At 41.9% G+C, this 22096-nt stretch overlaps 2 protein-coding genes and 1 pseudogene across 2 annotated transcripts in view; 2 read left to right on the top strand and 1 right to left on the bottom strand.

The window, feature by feature from the left end:
* Window positions 1–13226, bottom strand: part of MDH1 (malate dehydrogenase 1) — a 32149-nt gene extending 18923 nt beyond the window's left edge. The window contains exons 1-5 of the mRNA XM_003413632.4: window positions 13035–13226; window positions 8772–8870; window positions 7854–7950; window positions 1947–2122; window positions 15–137 (exon numbers count right to left, since the gene is read on the bottom strand). Coding sequence (XP_003413680.1) covers window positions 15–137; window positions 1947–2122; window positions 7854–7950; window positions 8772–8870; window positions 13035–13037 — 498 coding nt within the window. The 5' untranslated portion in view covers window positions 13038–13226. The remainder of the gene's footprint in view (window positions 1–14; window positions 138–1946; window positions 2123–7853; window positions 7951–8771; window positions 8871–13034) is intronic.
* The window catches only part of WDPCP (WD repeat containing planar cell polarity effector), a 328314-nt gene continuing 319253 nt past the window's right edge, over window positions 13036–22096 (top strand). The window contains exons 1-3 of the mRNA XM_023552524.2: window positions 13036–13450; window positions 13581–13762; window positions 13823–13882. Coding sequence (XP_023408292.2) covers window positions 13036–13450; window positions 13581–13762; window positions 13823–13882 — 657 coding nt within the window. The remainder of the gene's footprint in view (window positions 13451–13580; window positions 13763–13822; window positions 13883–22096) is intronic.
* On the top strand, window positions 14434–18771 carry LOC111751564 (thymidylate synthase-like; annotated as a pseudogene).

Raw genomic sequence — 22096 nt, 5'->3', positions numbered from 1 at the left:
GGTATTTTTCTTACTTGGCCTATAGCTCGGTTATGATCCAAACGAGTCAAGCAACTGAAGTTCTCCTTGGGGATGGATGGAGCTGACTTTATGGCAGTCAGGCAGTTAGTATTGGCTGGGTTCCCCACGACGATGACCTAGGGTGCACGGGAGGCGCAGAAGAGTTAGACAGTAAACTGACTGACAAAACTATCTTACAAATGTAGCCTTTGTACCAAGTTTGTACGAGCTAAGTATGTACTGTTACCATTGTAGTTTGTAGTAAGTATCTACCCTTTCTTTTAAAAGCTTTTAATTTGTTAAGTGTTTGGAGTGACTACTAAAAACATGTCTTCAATAGAGCTACCATTATTTACATAAGCACCTTCCCACGTGGCAATGTCCAAGAGCCAAGGTACCTGTCTTTTTGTTATGTGCCAAAACAGAGACAGCATCTATCTAAGTATCGCAAAGTTTCATTCATTCATGAAATTTTCCCTTTTGTAACAGTAGTCCAAGAAATAAAACTCTAATTGAGCAGTTGACTTCAGGACAATGATTTGCCTCTATGAATTAAAGTGTTTCCTAAATTTGCCTAATCCTAAGAGTTACCTGGCATATTTGTTAAAATACAGATTACCAGGCCCCATCCACCCCAGACCTACTGAATCAATTTTCAGAAGAAGAGAACTTCAGGCTACGTTTTGTACTGGGGAGGTCTGGAACACACTGAATGAAAATACGGCATATATACATAGACCTTTTTAAGCTTCGAAAATCTTTAATAATAATTAAGAAAAAAAAATCTTATCTTGGAATAATTTCAAACACAGAAAATCTACAAGCACATTGAAAAAGGCTGACTTCCAAATCCTCTTTGGCCAGATTCTTCGATTTGCCCCATCTCTCTCTGTGCACACGCGCACACACACAAACTATCCTTAGTCTTTTCTGGCACATTTGAGAGCAAGCTGCAGAGGTGATACTTCGTTGCCCCTAAATACTCCAGTGTCAGCGACGTTTTTCCAAAACAAGGTAACTTTTCAGGGCAAAGAGGATTATCGTGCAAGTAGTACTACAACTCCAAGCAGCCTGGATTTCAGCAGTCTCAAGCAACGTTATAATTTTTTCTAAGAGATCTTTGGATTTCTAATTAACTCATTTCTATTATTTTTTGTCAAGAATTACAGAGAATAAAAGTTAACCATTTAAAATGAAGTCACAGAAAGCAAAAATGCAGATGTCTATGAAATCGCGTAATAAGTAGAACATCATAATTAACAGCTTTAAAAGTCTTATAAATTTTCTTTCATCTTTTTTTGAGGCTGGGGTAGGGAGAAAGCAGTGTATCAAATACAGTAAAATCTCTAACCAGCAAACCTCTTTGCCGTGACAATTAAGTTCTCTAGTGAATTGACAGGTAATTGGTAAAAGGAGGCGCGAGTGTAATATTAAGCCAAATTTAAAAACTGAAGTACTGATTGGGTGACTAGCTTAAACACAGAAACAAAACAGGAAGTCATATTGTCTCAACTTCCTCCAGAAACAAGCATATTAAAATTCCCCGGATTAAGAAAATCTGAGCAATTAGTAACCACCACTTGCTACTGCCAAGAATAAAAGCAGCTTGCAGCCACCCCTCCTCACAAACAAAAACCCAACTATCTGAACAAACATTCCCATGCAGCGAAGCATGTTAGTGCAAAAGTACCAGAAAGTTCTATGCCTTCTCTATAGGGTTAAGAGCTAATATTAAATTTCCATGTCACTGCAATAGGCACCTCTGAATACAGTTTTCTACCTGTGTAAAAAAGAAAAACAGAGAGGTAGAGCTTATCAAAAAAAAACCTAGATTTACTGAAGCCTGTACAGAACCGAATTAAAAAAAAAAGGCAAACAATTTCATTTGCACTTAAAACAGAAGTCTCAAATACAAATAATGAAAAACTCCATAAAACACTGGTCACCTTAACTGACTTCTTGGCATATTTATCCAAGGCTGCCCCTTGGGATTTGAAGATTTTCACATTGGCTTTCAGTAAGTCCTTCCTCTCCATGCCCTCCCTTCTTGGCATGGAACCCACGAGAACGGCCACATCCAGGTCTTTGAAGGCAACCTCTTCCTTATCTGTTGCAATGATATCTATGAACAGGGCAAAAAATAGAGCTAGTTTGAAGTTTGCTTTTTCATACTGACTCTACCCATTCATTCTTCCACTTTGTTTACCATTATATACCAAATTTCCAAGAGTCTAAAGAAAAAACCACAATTGACATATTCTGTATATAATATTAACCACATTAGCAGAAACGTCATCAAGTTTATTTTGCTTTTATTTCAGTAATTACCACCATTTCAAAAATTATATAGCATTATCTTTTGAAATCCTATAGAATCCAAGGTAAAAGATGATAACCTTTGACCCACATTTGTTATCTACATTAATTACCACAGATGGCACAAAACAGCAACTGATTCACCTAATCTCTAAATCACAACTGCTCTAAGGTCAACACCAGTAACAAATTATTTATTGAGGAGTTCTGTGCAAAGAACAGGAAACCCTGGTGGCGTAGTGGTTAAGGGCTATGGCTGCTAACCAAAGGGCTGGCAGTTTGAATCTGCCAGGCGCTCCTTGGAAACTCTATGGGGCAGTTCTACTCTGTCCTTTAGGGTCGCTGTGAGTCGGAAATCGACTCGACGGCACTGGGTTTGGTTTTAGTTTGGTGTCAAGAATAATTCTAAAATTTATATGCATTATTAAACTTAATCTTCACATTTTACAGATGAAGATATTAAGGTATAAAGAGATTAGCTGGCTGTCATTTTAACGTAATGCTGCTGTAATGACAGCCTGGATCAGTCCAGAGTTCAACCACTAGGCTAGAGTTAGACCACTAAACACATGCCACTTGGTTTTTGATTGAAGAACACATTATCCTATCCCTCTCTCTCTCCAGGTCCTAAAAAGGTCCTGACCTGGATTCAGCTTTCTCAGTGGTAAAAAGAGGCCAGTGAACCTGAGTCACAGCCACGTTGCTATGAGCCAACGACAGGTGCATGCAGGAGCCCCAGCTGGAGGAAAAAACATCCATCTTCCTCTTCCCCACTATACATCTTTATTTACTGAACCTTCCATCCCCTGTCATATTCACAGCTGCCCAGGCACAAGCTGGCTGTAACCTGGGCCTATTAGAGCAGAGGGAACTTAGCAGAGAAAGGAATATAAATGGGCGGGAAAAGCAGCAGAGAAAGCTGATCTGGAGAAAGCAATGGTGAGGAAAGGGAGCCAACAGAACAGTCTGGGCAGAGTAACGTGACTACGCGACTGAAAGCTTTAGATGGTAGAATACACCTTTTAGTGAATGGTTATTGAACAGATAGATACACGGGTTCTGAGGCTGGTTTCTCTGGGGTGTATATGTATTTTGCTTTGTGCACACTTCTAAGAAAGTATCATTAATTAATCTTTACCAAAAGAGAAAGGCCATGATGAAGGCATAACTAAAGAAAAATATTCCAATTCATTTATAATTTGATCTTATGTTTTAATTACATCTGTCAGTTTGTCATATTATGGCGGCTTTTGTGTTGCTGGAAGCCATGCTACCAGTATTTCAAATATCAGCAGTCACCCACGGTAGACAGGTATCAGCAGTGCTTTCAGACTAAAACAGGCTAGGAAGAAGGACCTGGCAGTGTACTTCTGAAAAAATTGGACAGTGAAAACCTTATGAATAGCAGCAAAACACTGATGAAGTGCCAGACGCTAGCCCCTCAGGTTGGAAGGCACTCAAAAGAAGACTGGGGAAGAGCTGCCTCCTCAAAGTAGAGTTGACCTTAATGACGTGGATGGAGTCAAGCTTTCAGAACCTTCATCTGCTGATGTGGCACAACTCAAAATGAGAAGAAACAGTTGCAAACATCCATTAATATTCTCATCATGGAATGCACAAAGCATGAATCTGGGAAAATTGGAAGTCATCAAAAATGAAATAAGACACATAAAGATCAACATTCTAAGCATTAGGGAGCTGAAATAGACTGGTATCAGCCATTCTGAATTGGACAACCATATGGTCTACTATGCCGGTGGCGCAGTGGTTAGGCACTCGGCTACTAACTGAAAGGTCAGCGATTCGACCCCACGAGTTCCTCTGCAAGAGAAAGATGTGGCAGTCTGCTTCTATAAAGATTGCAGCCTAGGAAATCCAATGGGGCAGTTCTGCAAGTTTGCTATGAGTTGGAATTAACTCTACAGCAACGGGTTTTACCATGCTGAGAATGACAAACTGAAGAGGAATGGCATCACGTTAATCATCAAAATAGAACATTTTAAGATCTATACTAAAGTACAATACTGTGAGCAATAGGATAATATCCATACGTCTACAGAGAAGACCAGTTAACTATTATTCAAATTTATGCACCAACCACTAACGCCAAAGATGAGGAAACTGAAGATCTTTACCAATTTCTGCAGTCTGAAATTGATCAAACGTGCAGTCAAGATGCATTGATGATTACTGGTGATTGGAATGGGAAAGTCTGAAACGAAGAAGGATCAGTAGTTGGAAAATATGGCCTTGGTGACAGAGATGACACTGGAGATTATATGACAGAATTCTGCATAGACCAAAGATTTATTCATCACAAATACCTTTTTCAACAACCTAAATGGGGACTACACATGTAGACCTTGCAGAATAGCATCAAATCGAATCAAATCGATTTCCTCTCTGGAAACAGGTGGAGAAGCTCAATATCATCAGTCAGAATGAAGCCAGGGGCCAACTGCAGAACAGACCACCAACTGCTCATACTCAAGTTCGACTGAAGCTGAAGAAAACTGGAACAAGTCCACAATAGCCAAAGCACGACCTTGAGTATAAACCAAAACTCCACTGCCGCTGAGTCGATTCCAACTCATAGTGATCCTATAAGACAGAGCAGAACTCTCCACAGAGTTTCCAAAGAGCGTCCGGTGGGTCCTAACTGCCAACCTTTTGGTTAGCAGCCAAGTTCTTAACCACTACACCACCAGGGTTCTACCTTGTATGTGCCATCTGACTTTAAAGACCATCTCAAGAATAGAACTGACTCACTGGACATTACTGACCGAAGACCTGATGAGTAGTGGAATGACATCAAGGACATCATACATGAAGAAAACAAAGGTCATTAAAAAGACAGGAAAGAAAGACCAAAATGGATGTCAGAAGAGGCTCTGAAACTTGCACTTGAACATCGAGTAGCTAAAGTGAACAGAAGAAATCACGTAAAAGAGCTGAACAGAAGATTTCAAAGGGCAGCTTGAAGAGACAAAGCAAAATATTATAATGAAACGTGCGAAGACATGGAGTTAGAAAACCAAAACGGAAGAACACGCTCAGCATTTCTCAAGCTGAAAGAACTGAAGAAAAAATTCAAGCCTCAAGTTGCAATAGTGAAGGATTCTATGGGGAAAATATTGAATGACCCAGGAAGCATCAAAAGAAGATGGAAGGAATACACAGTCACTATATCAAAAAGAATTGGTTGATGTTCAACTACTACAGAAGGTAGCATATGATCAAGAACTGTTGGTACTGAAACAAGAAGTCCAAACTGTACTGAAGGCCCTGGAGAAAAACAAGGCTCCAGAAACTGACAGAGTATCAATGGAAATATTTCAACAAACGGATGCAGCACTGGAAGTGCTCACTCGTCTATACCAAGAAATTTGGAAGATAGCTACCTGGGCAACCCACTGAAAGAGGTCCATACTTGTGCCCATTCCAAAGAAAGGTGATCCAACAGAATGTGGAACTTATGGAACAATGTCATTAATATCACACACAAGTTAAATTTTGCTGAAGATAGTTCAAAAGCACTTGCAGCAGTACATCAACAGGGAACTGCCAGAGATTCAGGCTGCATTCTGAAGAGGATGTGCAACAAGGCATATCATTGCTGATGTCAGATGGATCTTGGCTGAAAGCAGAGAATACCACAAAGATTTTCACCTGTGTTTTATTCACTATGCAAAACCTCCGACTATGTCGATCATAACAAATTATGGATGACACTGGGAAGAATGGGAATTCAGAAACACTTGGTTGTGCTCATGCGGAACCTGTACATAGACCAAAAAGCAGTCCTTCGAACAGAACAATGAGATACTCTGTGGTTTAAAATCATTAAAGGTGTGCGTCAGGGTTGTTATCCTTTCACCAAACATATTCAATCTGTATGCAAGCAAATAATCCAAGAAGCTAGACTATATGCGGCATCAGGATTGGAAAAAAACGGGACATTAAGATTGGAAGAAGACTCATTAACGACCCGTGATATGCAGATGACACAACCTTACTTGTTGCAAGGGAAGAGTACTGAAGCACTTAGACTGATGAAGATCAAAGACTATAGCATACAGTACGGATTATACTTCATAAAGAAACAAAAATCCTCACAACTGAACCAGTAAGCACTATCATGAAAAATGGAGACCAAATATTGAAGTTGTCAAGGATTTCATTTTACTTGGATCCAAAATCAACACCCATGAAGTAGCAGTCAAGAACTCAAACAACGTATTACATTTGGCACATCTGCTGCCAAAAAAAAAAAAAAAAACACCAAAACCAAACCCGCTGCCCTGGAGTCGATTCTGACTCAGAGTGACCCTATAGGAAAAGATCTCTTTAAAGGGTTAAAAAGCAAAGATGTCGCTTTGAGAACTAAGGTGCTCCCTACCCAAGCCATGGTATTTGTAATTGCCTCATATGCATGCAAAAGCTGGATACTGAATAAGGAAGACCAAAGAAGAATTTATGCCTTTGAATTATGGTGTTGGTGAAGAATATCAAATATACCACGGACTGCCAGGAGAATGAACAAATCTGTCTTAGAGCAAGTACAGCCAGAATGCTCCTTATAGGCAAGGATGGTGAGACTTTGTCTCACCTAATTTGGACATGTTATCAGGAGGGTCCAGTCCCTGGAGGACATTATGCTTGGTAAAGGAAAAAATAAATAAATAAATAAAAGGAAAGGGTCATGGAAAAAGAGGAAGACCCTCAATGAGGTGGACTGACACAGTGGCTCCAACAATGACACAGTGGCTCAAACACAGCAAAGACTGAGTACGGTGCAGGACCATGCAGTGTTCTGCTGTACATAGGGTCACTATGAGTCCAAACTGACTCAATGTCACCTAACAACGTTTTAGTGAACCTTTCAATCTAATGATATCTAACATTTAAGACTTCTGTCTTATATTCGTGTAACAGTTCAATGATTCTCAAAGGTGCTTTGCAGGACTCTGGAGGGCTTTTTCAAAGTAGGAAGTGTATAATTACGATTTTACATTTCGTTTCAGCTTGAGGACTAGCAAATGGGATGGGCTATACAGGAGACCAACCAACTTTCATCCTCAGGGCAGCATATGGCTCTAGGACACCATTTAGAATTGAAAAGGTTTCCATTGCAGGGTGCTGCTGTTCTCATGTGAATAGACTTTAAGGGCCACCACAAAGTACACAATCCTGGGTGTGTAACCCTGGTGCAATATTATACTTAAATAGTATATATGTAAGCATTTTGGGAAAAAAAGTATAGGTGTTTGCCTGACACTGGCTAATTCTGGTTTTTATCCTTATTTATTCTTGGTATGTTGTTAGGTGCCATGGAGTTGGTTCTGACCCACAGTGACCCTATGTACAACAGAACAAAACACTGTCCAGTCCTGCGACAAGTAGCTGTAAGTTTAAATAAAGACAAAAACAAAATAATTTATGAAATAATTTCTAATTCAGAGGCTAATTAACAATTATACAAGTGTTTTTTGAAAGATGCAGGATAAGATTTATTCTCCTCCACTCCCCCAACTCACCTGTCAGGAGGGGAAGTGCACAGTCCTGCAGTTCCATTAAGACACCTTCCAGGACACCCATCATGGGAGTGATATCCAACAGCAGGAGAATCAGGGGCTGTCAAGTAGCAAGGATGGCATCTGTCAGTGCAAGCTATGTCATCTGGTCACAAAAAAGTTCTTTTGCATGGTTTTTGTTTATTACATATGTGTATAATTGTCTGTACAACTCCTCCCACTGACTATTCGTAGTAACTAAGGAGGTAAGGCACCTATCACCACATCATTTTCAGGAAAAGGAATGCTACAAAGCCAGCAATGGCTTGCTAACGGGACACCGTAAGAGAAATCACCCGTACTGAAATTTTATGGAGTACATGGGAAAAACACGAAGTTGATGTGACATACCACAGCTTGCTCTTATTAACAGCATATCTGATTTCAGTTCCTGGAAAACTAAGGAAGAACTCAATATCTGTGGGCCAGGAGAATAAATAAATACTTCAGACATTAATTTTAGTGTATGCTAATCAGGTCTGCTGGAATTGGGGGTACTTGCTTCCTCCTAGGAAGCAGGATTGCCTGCCCTACTATTTGGAGCCTAAAGAGCATTTTTTAACAAGAGGTGCGGATGCAGTAACTTTCTATCCCACCTGACTGTCCCTAACAGCTGCTGTCATTAGCCAGTATCTCCCTCTGACTAACACCTGTGGGTGGCAGTACTTTAAACACATGGAATAGTTCTGATTTGCAAAGTATTTTCTAGGCCTTGAAGGTGCATACACACACTTTACCAGCTTCCATTTAGAGCAATTTGCCTACTCCATTTATTGGGATTATCTATTCTTTCACTGTTTTATAATTTGTTTGCAATTAAATACAGGGCTTTGTTAATATTTTTACTCTAATAACTTAGGACTTACAGATAGTAGCTCTTACCTGGTCTTTACCAAAGATAGAGCCATTTCCAATACTGTACAGCAGTGAATATGCAATTTGACCAGCTGCTCCAGTCACAAGGACTCTGATTGGTTCAGACTGCAACGAAAGAGACCCATTAACATTTTACTACCAAAAAGAAACTAGTTGTTGTGGAGTTGATTCCAGCTCATGGAAATCCCAAGTGTGTCCAAGCAGAACTGTGCTCCACAGGGTTTTTGATGGTTGATTTTTTGGAAATAGACTGCCAGGCCTTTGTTCTGATGTGTCTCTAGGTGGATTTGAATCACCAACCTTTGCAGAATTCTGGGGGGCTTCTTCAAACTAGAAACCCTGGTGGTGTAGTGGTTAAGAGCTACAGCTGCTAACCAAAAGGTCGACAGTTAGAATCTACCAGGTGCTCCTTGGAAAACCCTATGAAGGCAGTTCTACTCTGTCCTATAGGGTCGCTACGAGGAATCGGCTGGACAGCACTGGGTTTTCAAACTAGGAAATATATTAGGATTTTACATTCCTTTCAATTTGAGGACTAGCAGATGGATGGGCTATAGAGAAAAGACCAACCAACTTCCAGTCAGGGCAGCATATGGCTCCGGAGGACACCGTTTACAGTTGAAAAAGACTTCTGCTGCAGGATGCTGTGAATTGACTTTACCACCACAATGCAGACAATCTCGGGTAGTAGCTCAGTGCTTAACTGTGCCATCCAGGGACTCTAACGTCTTATTAAAGAGTACTGTCTTACACAGAAGATATTTGGGATTCTCCCTATAAGACAAACATGTATTTTAACAAGTTCATTTAAAATTTTAAAATCTCTTCAGCATCTGGCTCAGTAGAAGGTTAACTTACTGACTTGTCCCAGCATGCACAAATCAACTAAGCAACTTCCTTTGGAATATGCACACTTTGGCTGCATATTTATATGGTGTTATTTAACCCTCACTGTACAGGGAGTGAACCATGTTATCCTGTATTTACTTACATAATCTTAGCCACATTTTTTGGGCTATTTTATCACTAAAATAGGCCTAAGAACGCTGCTGTGCATTAATGTGGTGGTACTGCTTTTCACAGAGCAAACCCTGAAGGCCACTAAAAGAAAACAAAAAAAAAACCCATTGCCTTGGAGTCGATTCTGACTCATAGCGATCCTACAGGACAGAGAACTGCCCCGTACAGTTTCCAAGGAGCGCCTGGTGGATTAGAATTGCCCACCTTTTGATCAGCAGCTATAGCTCTTAACCAGTGCGCCACCAGGGTTTTGAGCCTTACAAATCCAATGATGCCAATCTGCCTTCTCCCGTCTGCTCTACAGAATCCTCCACATCAGGAAGAGGACCAACAGTGGTTTTCCATTCACTTTACAACAACATTCAGCCAAAAAAGGTTTCACAAAGCAATTAATCATGTTTCAACCTGACTACTTAATAGTAAACACCTAATAATAACAATAACATCTAATAAACAGGGTAGCTTTAAGGATTGAGTTCACATACAAAGCACTAAAAACATGTAGCAAGTACTATTATTATTAATAGGTCTCTGTAGGTCTCTGTCAGCTGCTAACCAAAGGTCAGCAGTTTGAATCCACCAGGTGTTCCTTGGAAACCTATGGGGCCATTCTACTCTGCCCCATAGGGTCGCTATGAGTCAGAATCGACTCGACGGCAATGGGTCACCACAAAGTTTTCTTTTAAAGACCCTTATAGCCTCAGGTTTTCTATATACATGACTGTTATTCTCTACTAGACTGTGAAACCCCCAAGAGCAGTCCACGTTTGACTTGAATTTGTACTCTCATACAGTGTTCAACAAATATTTGTTGAATGAATGTCAGTGAGGAAAAAACAAAAAACATGCTACTTCAATGAAAAAAAACTAGGATAAGAAATAAAGGTGGGGGGAGTGAATATCATTATTTATAAGGCTTAATCTCCCAGAAAGTCAGGGAGCCAGATGGTTAGACAAGATTAATGCAGTCAATTTTAGCTACTAAAAAATGTGTTCACAGTACCACAGTCCTTAGTGAAGGGGTTGTGGCCAAGTGATGAACAGCTACTGATTCCACCTCAGCAGTTTCTGTATCTTTGGACAAATTATTTTCATAGGTAGGTAATTCCATCTTCTTAAGAGTGGTGTGAAGCCCAGTTAGTGTCTAAATGTTTGATGATAAAATAGGGAGAGGAAGTGCTTTATTTGGCTCCTTTGCAGTTGAAAAGCGGGAGGGTGGGAGAGTCCCACTGACTTCTCACAATGTTACAGTGTGGACAGAGGTTACTATTCTTTGCTCAGATATCTGGGCAGTTTGCCAAGATCCAAAGAAGGAATGCCTTTGCTCTCTGCAGGGCACTAATGACCTTCCTGCAGATGCAGGCTCTGTCTTGCGCATGTGCTAAAGTCTCAGTTGTAAGGCTTAAATCCAAACACTTGTTCTGTATTTCCACAGCAAGACCCGAATATTCCCTTCTTACTTTCTCATTATATTCCTGTAATATAAAAGACAAGCAATACCATTTGGATTCCTTATGGACACAAGCAAGGAATTCACTCCCTAAAAAATACCTTTGTATTAGGTTACAAAAGACAGCTCTTCTCAAGCCCAGGGATTGTTCCATTGTTCGTACACTCTCTCAAAGGAGCAGGGAGACTGAGTCATGTGACAGCTTGCTCTTAGCTCCAAGCAACTGACAGAAGGATTCTTCCTCAAGCAGTGCCCATGTTATCTGGCACCTGAATGACCTTCCAGGGTAAGGCCTGGGCAGAACTACTGTGCAGCAAAAACAACTCAGAAATCAGGGGCCATGGTCTCTGTGACCTTGGGAAAATCATTTGACCTCACCAGACTACATTTAAAATTAGAAAAAATAATCTCCAAGTTTTCTTCTAATTCTAAAACTCAAGGAATAAAGCTATTAGGTAATTTAAATGCTGATAACGTAGTTGAGTCTGCATTTGCAGTATGAGCTTGCATTTTCATCAAGAACTTCATTTACTAACGTGGCTTTTCAGAGTGACTTGGTAAGTGTCCCGTATGACACAACACGGTCATATGAGTGTGGAACCCTTGGGGCAAACTGTTGTGTAACAAGATTCTCTTTAGGTCTCAATAATCTCAACTTAAAAGATTGAGGTGGGGAGGTTTTCCAAGGTGACCTTCTTTCTTGCTGAAATTATTAGGCTAGAACCCACTGAAACCATCATTTAAATAACTAATTTTGTTCTCTGACAAAACACATAGGAAACCTAGATTTAACACTGGGAATTAATGGTGTCTTTTAAAAAATTTTTTTTTTTTTTTTACTGACCGCTTCTAAAGGTAGAGGATGTAATGCCTTGCACGGTCTTTTCAGGTTCTGAGAAATTCCCAAATCATCCAAACATTTCTGCACACTCCCCACCCATTTTAGTACAAAAGACAAAAAATAATCTCAACTATAAATGCAAGAACCGAAGCAATTTCTCAGTATGGATGTCACCTTCAAACTGTATGTATGCAGATTATTCCTACGTCAGAGCTTCCCCGCCAACCCCCTCTTCCCCTTCAGTAGAGACAAGATACGGAGATCTAGATAATCCAGATTTTACATGACAAGATGGTTACATGCTATTATACTTCAAAGTAATGCTTCTAGAATTCATAACGTACAGACCAGTAAAGAATATTTGTACCAGATATTTGCTAGTGACGCAGTGACAAGTCCCCGCATTCCAAAAGAAGATCAATGAACAGATTTTAAATAACATTTTGTGAAATTAGATATGGCGGAAACACATCTCCTCAAAACGTAGATAGTAATCTAGAGCACTTGGTGATCGCTACCTTTACAATCCAGGGCCTTCTGCTTTCAAGGACTCAGTGACAAAAGCCCTTAAAAACACTGTAGGCTTAAGAGGAAAAAAGAAGGTTGAGAGCCTGACCTCCCCCTCCCCAATATCAAACCTAACGTCCTTTGGAGAAAATCCGCAGCCTCTTATTTTGTCCCCTGCCATGCAGCACCACTGAGATCAAGGTTCTTCAAGGACAACGAGGTCTCCAGAATCCTCCTAAGAGGACCCCAGGTGGAAATCTATCCATTCCCGATTACTGGGCTATTGCGACAGTCCCCAGATGATGGTCTGCAGAGCTCCAAGGCTCGGCGTTTCAAAGGGCGCGAAGATCACGCCTCGCACAGCCGCCCCCCCAAAAGCCCTTCAAATGCAAGAAATCCCATAAAAGGCCGCGGGCCCGGGGGCTGGGCAGGAGCTGAGGTCCACACTCACCATGATCGGGAACCGCGCGGACAATTCCAGCACCTGCAGTATCAGCCTCAAGGAGTCGGGTCACCTCTACCGCGGAACCAACTCGAAGAGTGCGAGCGGTGTTAGCGAGAAAAGACTCGGCTCCCGACCACGGCGCCCTCTGGGAACTGTAGTTTACGCTGCTTTGGAGCTGGTGCAATCACGGAAGCACTTCGTTCCAGTACTAAACTACAGCTCCCCAGATCCCAGTGGCTTCTCACGCCCTTCTCCCTGCGCTGTTAGCCTATTGCAAAGTAGTCCCCGAGGGAGAGCCGCTGTGATTGGAGGATGGTTACAAGCGCATGGTTTAGCCCACGGAGGAAAGGTCCTGCCTGATGGCACCCAGCAATTGGCGGGAAAGGAAGGGTGTGTAACTCGAGGGAAGAGGGACGGACTCTGTGAGCGACATTAGCCATATGGGCGTATTCGAGACTTTAGTCTCCCCCGAGGTTAAATGTGGGAGGTGAGGAGGCCTTCCGTTGCGCAAAGCCCACTCGACCCGGAAGCAAATCTTTTTTTAAAAAACAGCATTCGCATTCTGGAGGGGCGGGGAATTGACGTGTCGGAAGACTGGCCGGCTTCTCAGGTTGCTAAGCGACGAGGCAGGAGCGCGCGCACACTCGGGCCGCCGGGAGGCACCTGAGAGAACTGCGGCGGCGGCGTCCGCTCGGAGGCTGAGGAGGACCGACGGGCACACCGCGTCGTCCTGGGTCCTCCTTCCCTGGCCTTGAGGAATCCTCGCCCCGGGCATCGTCCGTTGACGACTCAAGGGCTGTGCGGGGGTGCCCCCTCGGAGGAGGCCCGGGGCCGCTTGTCTTCCTCACTTCAAGGTAGGTGAGCTGTGGCCCGAGGGCAAGGGGTTTTCTTTTTAACGTTAGGGTTGGGGATGCGGTCGTGCGCCGTCCAGCGTTGCCTCTATTTACTGGGATGCTGGACTGCTGTGAACTGGCCGACCCTTTCTCGGTGCTGAGTGCCAGGGCGTGGGGATGCAGCGGTGCTCGGGAGAGTGCAGTGCCTTGAAGTTCGCGTCCCTTCCCCACTGTAAGATGCAGCTACTTCGCAGTTAAATGAAAATTATTTGTTGGACGTCTGCTTTGTGGGAGATGAGCGCCTTTCCTCCAGGAGCTCAGTCTGTGGATCTAACTTTTTCTCTAAACCCCACGTGAATGTTGACGCTTTCGTTTATTCTCTTTTGGAAACTGGCTGCTCCGTAAATCATCCCGTCCCTTCAGTTATGCCAGACCTGCATTTGCCATGCTATGAGTCGGAATGGACTCGACGGCAACGTTTCTTTTTGGGGGGGCGGGGCGGGGAGCGTGGCGCCTGGTAAAACAACTTTAGGATGTTTTCATTTAAAATTAATGCTGCCCGAGAGAATTGCTGGACTCACTGGAACCTTGTTTCACGTGTATGTTACCCAAAACCCGTTGCCGTGGAGTCGATTCTGATTCCTAGCGACCCTATAGCAGACACGATGCTCTGAATAGCATACATGAAAATGAGGAAACATCGTATACAAAAGATAACACGGGTATGAATTCTGTTTTTTCTCCGACTCTGGTCAATCAATACCAAGTGGTATTTTTTTTTTTCCTTTTCTATTTCGGTTGAAGAATTTGCTACTGTGGGAAAGAAATAGAATGATTTATTTTCCTACTTGATATATCAATAGCATTTGTCATAACTGATGGCAGATTGAAAAAAAATATCGTAGTGAAATATATACGACAAAGAGTTTGCCATTTAACCATTTTTAAGGGTACGATTCAGTGACATTAATTACGTTCACCGTGTTGTGCTACCGTCACCACTGTCCCTTTCCAAATGTTTTACATCACCCCAAACAGAAGCTCAGTCCCCCTTCAGCAGTGTCTCCTCCCTCCTCCCACTCCATCTTTGGCATGCAGGCACAACCTAAGAGATGAGCTTTCTTCGCGGACAACCAAGCTTGTGTTCTGCAGGGCTGTTTTGGAGGAGTTGCTGTGTCTTATCAAGGAATCCACCAATGCTAAAGAACTGTCTTCCAAGGGACTGAAGATCTGGGATGCCAGTGGATCCTGAGACTTTTTGGACAGCCTGGGACTCTCCACCTGAGAACAAGGAGATTCAGGCCCAGTTTATGGCTTTCAGTGGAGGCATTTTGGGGCCGAATATAAAGATCTGAATTCAGATTATATAGGTCAAGGAGTAGACCAGCTGCAAAAGGCTACTGACACAATCAAAACCAACCCTGACGACAGAAGAATCTTCATGTGTGTTTGGAATCTAAAAGGCCTTCCTCAGATGGCACTGCCTCCCTGCCATGCTCTTTGCCAGTTCTGTGAGGTGAACATTGGGCTGTCCTGCTAGCTGTACTAGGGTTCAGGAGACAGGGGCTTGGAGGTGCCTTTCACCATCGCCAGGTATGCCTGGCTCACCTGTGATTGCACACATCACGGGCCTGAAGCCAGGTGACTTTGTATATACTTTGGGAGATGCACTCATTTACCTGAATCACACTGAGCTGCTGAAAGTTTAGCTCCAGCGAGAACCAGGACCTTTCCCCAAGCTCAAAATTCTTCAGAAGGTTGAAACAACTGGTGATTTCAAAGCTGAAGACTTTTCAGATTGAAGGGTACAATCCTCATCTGACTGTTCAAATGGAAATGGCTGCTGTTTAGAGCACTTTTAAAGGAATTGTTTCAAGGATGTTGTCAGCCCTTAGGGGTTGGACTGGACATATGGGTGAAAAAGTTCTTTTTGCTATAAAGGAAAAAGGAACTAGGTCACAACACAGCCCTCTTGGTTACCTATTAGTCATTATTCATTGAAAACTGCTTTCTTCTAAGCATGTTGCCAATGACAGATGTAACAGCGCAGGTTCTTTTAGTAATAAAGGATTTTGAGCTTGGTTAACTCACTGAGGGTGTATGAAAATGCTCAGATGATGAATAATGTTGGGAGAGTGAAAATTTATTTGCTCTTAACACAAACGCGTATATGTATTTCAAATCCATGTCTTCATGAAGGTCAGCGAATTTCAAGAATTCTGTAAACTATTCCCCCAAACTTGAGTGAGCTGAATAACACCATCAATCGTAGTGGATAGGGTGGTTATGAACATTTAAAGTTATTTGTTTCATATATTGCTATAATAAAGTTGTGTTCTGCATTCATCAAAAAAAAAAAAAAAATGGCCGTAAAAGTATGGGTTTAATTTTGAACTCTCGATTCTATTCTATTTGATGTGTATGTGTATCTTTATACCAATACCATGCTGTTTTGATTACTGCAGCTTTATAGTATATTTTGAAATTGGAAAGTGTGAGTCCTCCTACTGTGTTTTTCTTTTTTCAAGATTGTTTTGGCTATTCAGGGATCGTTCCATTTCTGAATGAAATTGAGGATTGACCTTTCCATTTCTGCAAAAAGGGCTGCTGGAATTTTTATTGTGTTGGAATCTGTAGAGAGCGCATTGAATATGTAGATTGCTTTGAGTAGTAGTCACAGCTTAACAATATTAGGTCTTCTAATCCGTAAACACAGGATATCTTTCCATTTATTTAGGTCATCTTTAATTGCGTTCAGCAGTGTTTTATAATTTTCAGTGTACAAGTCTTTAACCTCCCTGGTTAAATTTATTCCTGAATTTTCTTTTAGATGCTATTGTATATGGGATTATTTTCTTTTCAGACTGTTTATCGCTGGTGTATAAAAACACAACTGATTTTTTTTGTTATTTTTATTGTGTTCTGCTACTTTGATGAATTCATTTAGTAGCTCTAACGAAACCAAAAACCAAACCCGTTGCCAATGAGTCGATTCTGACACATAATGACCCTATAGGACAGAGTCGAATTGCCCCATAAGGTTTCCAAGGAGCAGCTGGTGGATTTGAACTGCTGACCTTTTGGTTAGCTGCCGAGCTCTTAATCACTGTGCCACTGGGGCTCCTTAGTAGCTTTCTTATGGATTCTTTGGCATAATGGCAGATTTTTGGATCACCTTTTACTTGGCTCTTGGCCAGCATACTTTTTTGGTTTTCCTTTTATGTCACTAATTGTCCTTTATCAGTCTCCTTGCAAGTTTCTTTTTACCTCTGACTTCTTAACATTTAAGTGTCCCTATTCTTCTGCCTACATTCGCTCCCCAAGTGACCTAATTCATGAGCCTCATGGCTTCAAATGCCACCTCTGTGTTGAAAATTCCCAAAGTTATGTATTTAGTCCTGTTTCTGAAAGGTCACAGCCTGAAAAACTGTATGGAGCAGTTCTACTCTGCACACATGGGGTCGCCATGAGTTGGAATCAACTTGACCCGGTAATTAACTACAGCAACAACAACATGTGTTAATTAAGGAGCCTGGGTGGTGCAAGCAGTGTGCATTCAGCTGCTAACCTAAAGGTTGGCAGTTCAAAACCACCTGTTTGTTCCGTGGAAGAAAGCCAGTGGTGAACTGCTTCCATAAAGATTATAGCCAAGAAAACCCTACAAAGCAGTTCTACTCTGTACCACATGAGTCGGAATCAACTTGTCAGCAAAGTGTTTGGTTTTTGGTTCACGTCTTAATGACTTATTTGCTGTTTTCATGTGGTTTCTAATATGCATCATTTCCACTATTTAACAATGTTTTGTACTGAACAATTGTATAAACCCAACCAAACCCACTGCCGTTGAGTCAATTCCAGCTCATAGTGACCCTATAGGACAGAGTAGAATTGCGCCATAGAGTTTCCAAGGAGTGCCTAGCGGATTGTATATAGAAGTGTAATACCTTTTGATTCGGATAATATGACCAGGAATTTCCCCAGTTCCAAGATGTTGGTTGCGGATGGGTTTATAGAGTTTCAAACGGTAGAATAGTTAGAGCCTGGGATTGGTGGAATGGAGACTAGTCTTAAGAAATGGGTCAGGAGAACTTAGAGCAGGGGCTTTAGGATGTGGTACTCTGTTAGACTCTGGGGATTAAAAATGAATATGACATAGTTGCAGCCTTTTTGGAGCCCCCAGTATAGCCAGTAACACTGATGTGTAAACACATAATAACATGATGTGACCAGTCTAGTATATTGTTGTGGCAAAGAGCTAGTAACTCTGGGCCGCCAGGGCTTCATGAAGGAGGTACTGCCTGAGTGACTTTTGAAGGACAGATGAATGATTTTTCCAGGCAGCTAAAGGGGGTGGGAGGAGGTAGAAAGACATTTGCAATGTTACGTGTGGGGTTTTGGATTGGCAGTAAGAAAACATAAGTATATGCATACCCAGAAAACCCACGGCCATCAAGTTGATTCTGACTCAAAGTGACCCCATAGGGTTTCCAAGGCTGTAAATCTTCACAGAAGCAGAATGCCACATCTTTGTCCTGCAAAGCACCTGGTGGTTTTGAACCGCCGACCTTTTGATTAGCAGTCGGGTGCTCTGACTGTTGCAGGACCAGGGCTCCTCATATATGCACACATTAAAAAACAAAAACAACTCATTGCCCTCGAGTCGATTCCAACCCATATCGACTCTGTAGGACAGGGTTTCCAAGGAGCAACTGGTGGATTCGAACTGCCAACCTTTTGGTTAACAGCCGAGCTCTTAACCACTTAACCACTGTGCCAGCAGGGCTCCATATACATACCTACATGCTTTACATTCCTGATTTTTCTTTTAAGCTAAGGCTGTAGAACTGCACTGTCCAATACTGTAGCCATGAGTCATATTAAAAAAAAAAAAAACAACAAAAAACCAAAGCCCAAACCTATTGCCTTCCAGTTGATTCTGACTCATAGTGACCCTACAGGACAGAAAAGAACTGCCCCATAGGGCTTCCAAGGAGCGCCTGGGTGGATTCGAGCTGCCGGTCTTTTGGTTAGCAGCCGTAGCTTTTAACCATTACGCCACCAGGGTTTCCCATTAGTCACATATGGCTGTCTAAAATTAAAAATTCAGTTCCTCAGTCACACTAGCCACATTTCAAGTGCTCAGTAACCGCATGTGACAGAATATAAAACATTTCCCTCATCATGGAAAGTTCTATTGTACAACGCTGCTAGAATGTAGTGGAAGCAAAGCATCTGCCCAGAGCAGGAGCAGCTGCACTAAATCTTTGCTCCTGGATCCCCTGTGGGGTGCGTGTCTGCCTGTGATTCTGACTGCATAGGAAGAGTTCTGTCAGAGGCCAGAAAGAAGTCTAGTTCTTGTCTCAATCATTGTCTTTTTATTCTGGAGCTTATACCATCACCAGTCGGGAAGAACTCACATTAACAGTATCAGTGTGTCTGTTTAAAAGGATGTTTGCAAAGGCTTCACTGTCTTGGATCTTGAATCTTGAATCAGACTTAATATCCGCAAGCCCATGTCCTCAGGAGGGGTTGAGAAAACAGTCAGTGCCTGGGTGACCCTGGGCAACATCTGTCTCCTGTTCTCTGTTATGCTGGAAACCTATGTCCCTGCAGCATCCTAAGTAGATAGAAGAGCAAGTGTCATGTAGAGACTTGAGATGGATGGCAGGTTCAGACACTGCCAATGCTGGGAGTCAAAATGCAGCGGAGTCCTTGTGGTCTGGCTGGGCTGTCTGTATATTTAACGTGTGCAACAGGTCTATATTCCTATGTGCTTTTTATGAATTGTCAAAATATATGTTTTATTTAGATATATTTGCTCTCCATGACCTTATCTTTATTGGGAGTTCTTCTCTAAAAAAAGTCTGGTTGGCTTTATAATTTATAATATTTTCAGTTTGTATTAAATAAACATGCCTTTTGTAAATCAAATATCAGGATAATTGTCATTTCCGAGGGGAGGAAAAAGAGGGATGTTACTGAGGAGGGGCCCAAGGGGCTTTAATGTTTTGGCGGGTAGAGAAAATATGAATATTCATTTTACTACATACATACATAGGTACGTGCTTTAAATTCTTGATTTTTTAAAATAATTTTTATTGTGCTTTAAGTGAAAGTTTACAATTCAAGTCAGTCCCTCACAGAAAAACTTATATACACCTGCTACATACGCCCAGTTACTCTCCCCACAATGAGACAGCCCGCTCTCTCCCTCCACTCTCTCTCTTCATGTCCATTCCGCCAGCTTTTAACCCCCTCCACCCTCTTTTTTTTTTTTTTTACCCTCTTATCTCCCCTCCAGGCAGGAGATGCCAACATACTCTCAAGTGTCCACCTGATCCAAAAAGCTCACTCTTCACCAGCATCCCTTTCCAACCCGTTGTCCACTCCAATCCCTGTCTGAGGAGTTGGCTTTGGGAATGGTTCCTGTCCTAGGCCAACAGAAAGTCTGGGGGCCATGGCCACCAGGGTCCTTCTAGTCTCAGTCAGACCATTAAGTCTGATCTTTTTATGAGAATTTGGTGTCTGCAACCCTCTGCTTTCCTCCTGCCTCAGGGGTTCTCTGTTGTGTTCCCTGTCAGGGTAGTCATTGGTTGTAGCCGGGCACCATCTAGTTCTCCTGGTCTCAGGATGATGTAGTCTCTGGTTCACGTGGCCCTTTCTGTTTCTTGGGCTTGGTGTTCTTGTGTTCTTCATTCTCCTTTGATACAGGTTGGTTACCGAGACCAATTGATGCATCTTAGATGGCTGCTTGCTAGCGTTTAAGACCCCAAATGCCACTCTTCAAAGTGGGATGCAGAATGTTTTCTTAATAGATTTTATTATGCCAATTGATTTAGATGTCCCCCGAAACCATGGTCCCCAAACCCCTGCCCCTGCTACACTGGCCTTCAAAGCATTCAGTTTATTCAGGAAACTTCTTTGCTTTCAGTTCAGTCCAGTAGTGCTGACCTCCCTTGTATTCTGTGTTGTCTTTCCCATCCATCACCTAAAGTAGTTCTTATCTACTATCTAATTAGTGAATACTCCTCTGCCACCCTCCCTCCCTCCCTCCCCCATCTCCCAACCACAAAAGAATGTTTTCTTCTCAGTTTAAACTATTTCTCAAGTTCTTATAATAGTGGTCCTATACAATATTTGTCCTTTTGCAACTGACTAATTTCACTCAGCATAATGCCTTCCAGGTTCCTCCATGTTATGAAATGGTTCACAGATTCCTCACTGTTCTTTATCGATGCGTAGTATTCCATTGTGTAAATATACCATAATTTATTTATCCATTCATCCATTGATGGGCACCTTGGTTGCTTCCATCTTTTTGCTGTTGTAAACACTGCTGCAGTAAACATGGGTGTGCATATATCTGTTCATGTAAAGACTATTATTTCTCTATGATACATTCTGAGGAGTGGGATTTCTGGATCGTATGGTAGTTCTATTTTTAGCTTTTTAAGGAAGCACCAAATCAGTTTCCAAAGTGGTTGTACCATTTTACATTCCCCCCAGAAGTGTATAAGTGTTCCAGTCTCTCCACAGCCTCTCCAACATTTATTATTTTGTGTTTTTGGATTAATGCCAGCCTTGTTGGAGTGAGATGAAATCTCATTGTAGTTTTGATCTGTATTTCTTTAATGGCTAATGATCATGAACATTTCCTCATGTATCTGTTAGCTTCCTGAATGTCTTCTTCAGTGAAGTGTCTATTCATGTTTTGCCCATTTTCTAATTGGGTTATTTGTCTTTTTGCAGTTGAGTTTTTGCAGTATCATGTAGATTTTAGAGGTCAGGTGCTGATTGGAAACGTCATGGCTAAAAACTTTTACCCAGTCTGTAGGTAGTCTTTTTACTCTTTTGGTGAAGTCTTTGGATGCGCACAGGTGTTTGATTTTTAGGAGCTCCCAGTTATCTAGTTTTTCTTCTGCATTCTTAATAATGTTTTGTATACTGTTATGCCATGTATTAGGGCTCCTGACGTTGTCCCTATTTTTTCTTCCATGATCTTTATTGTTTTAGATTTTATGTTTAGGTCTTTGACCCATTTTGACCTCGTTTTTGGGCGTGGAGTAAGGTATGGGTCTTGTTTCATTTTTTTGCAGATGGATATCCAGTTATGTCAGCACCATTCGTTAAAAAGACTGTCTTTTCCCCATTTAACTGTTTTGGGGCCTTTGTCAAATATCAACTGCTTATGTGTGGATGGATTTATGTCTGGATTCTCAGTTCTGTTCCATTGGT

This window comes from Loxodonta africana, chromosome 15 (genome assembly GCF_030014295.1).
Source record: "Loxodonta africana isolate mLoxAfr1 chromosome 15, mLoxAfr1.hap2, whole genome shotgun sequence".
In the NCBI taxonomy this organism is placed as follows: Eukaryota; Metazoa; Chordata; class Mammalia; order Proboscidea; family Elephantidae; genus Loxodonta; species Loxodonta africana.
This window is presented reverse-complemented; position numbering and strand designations above follow the sequence as displayed.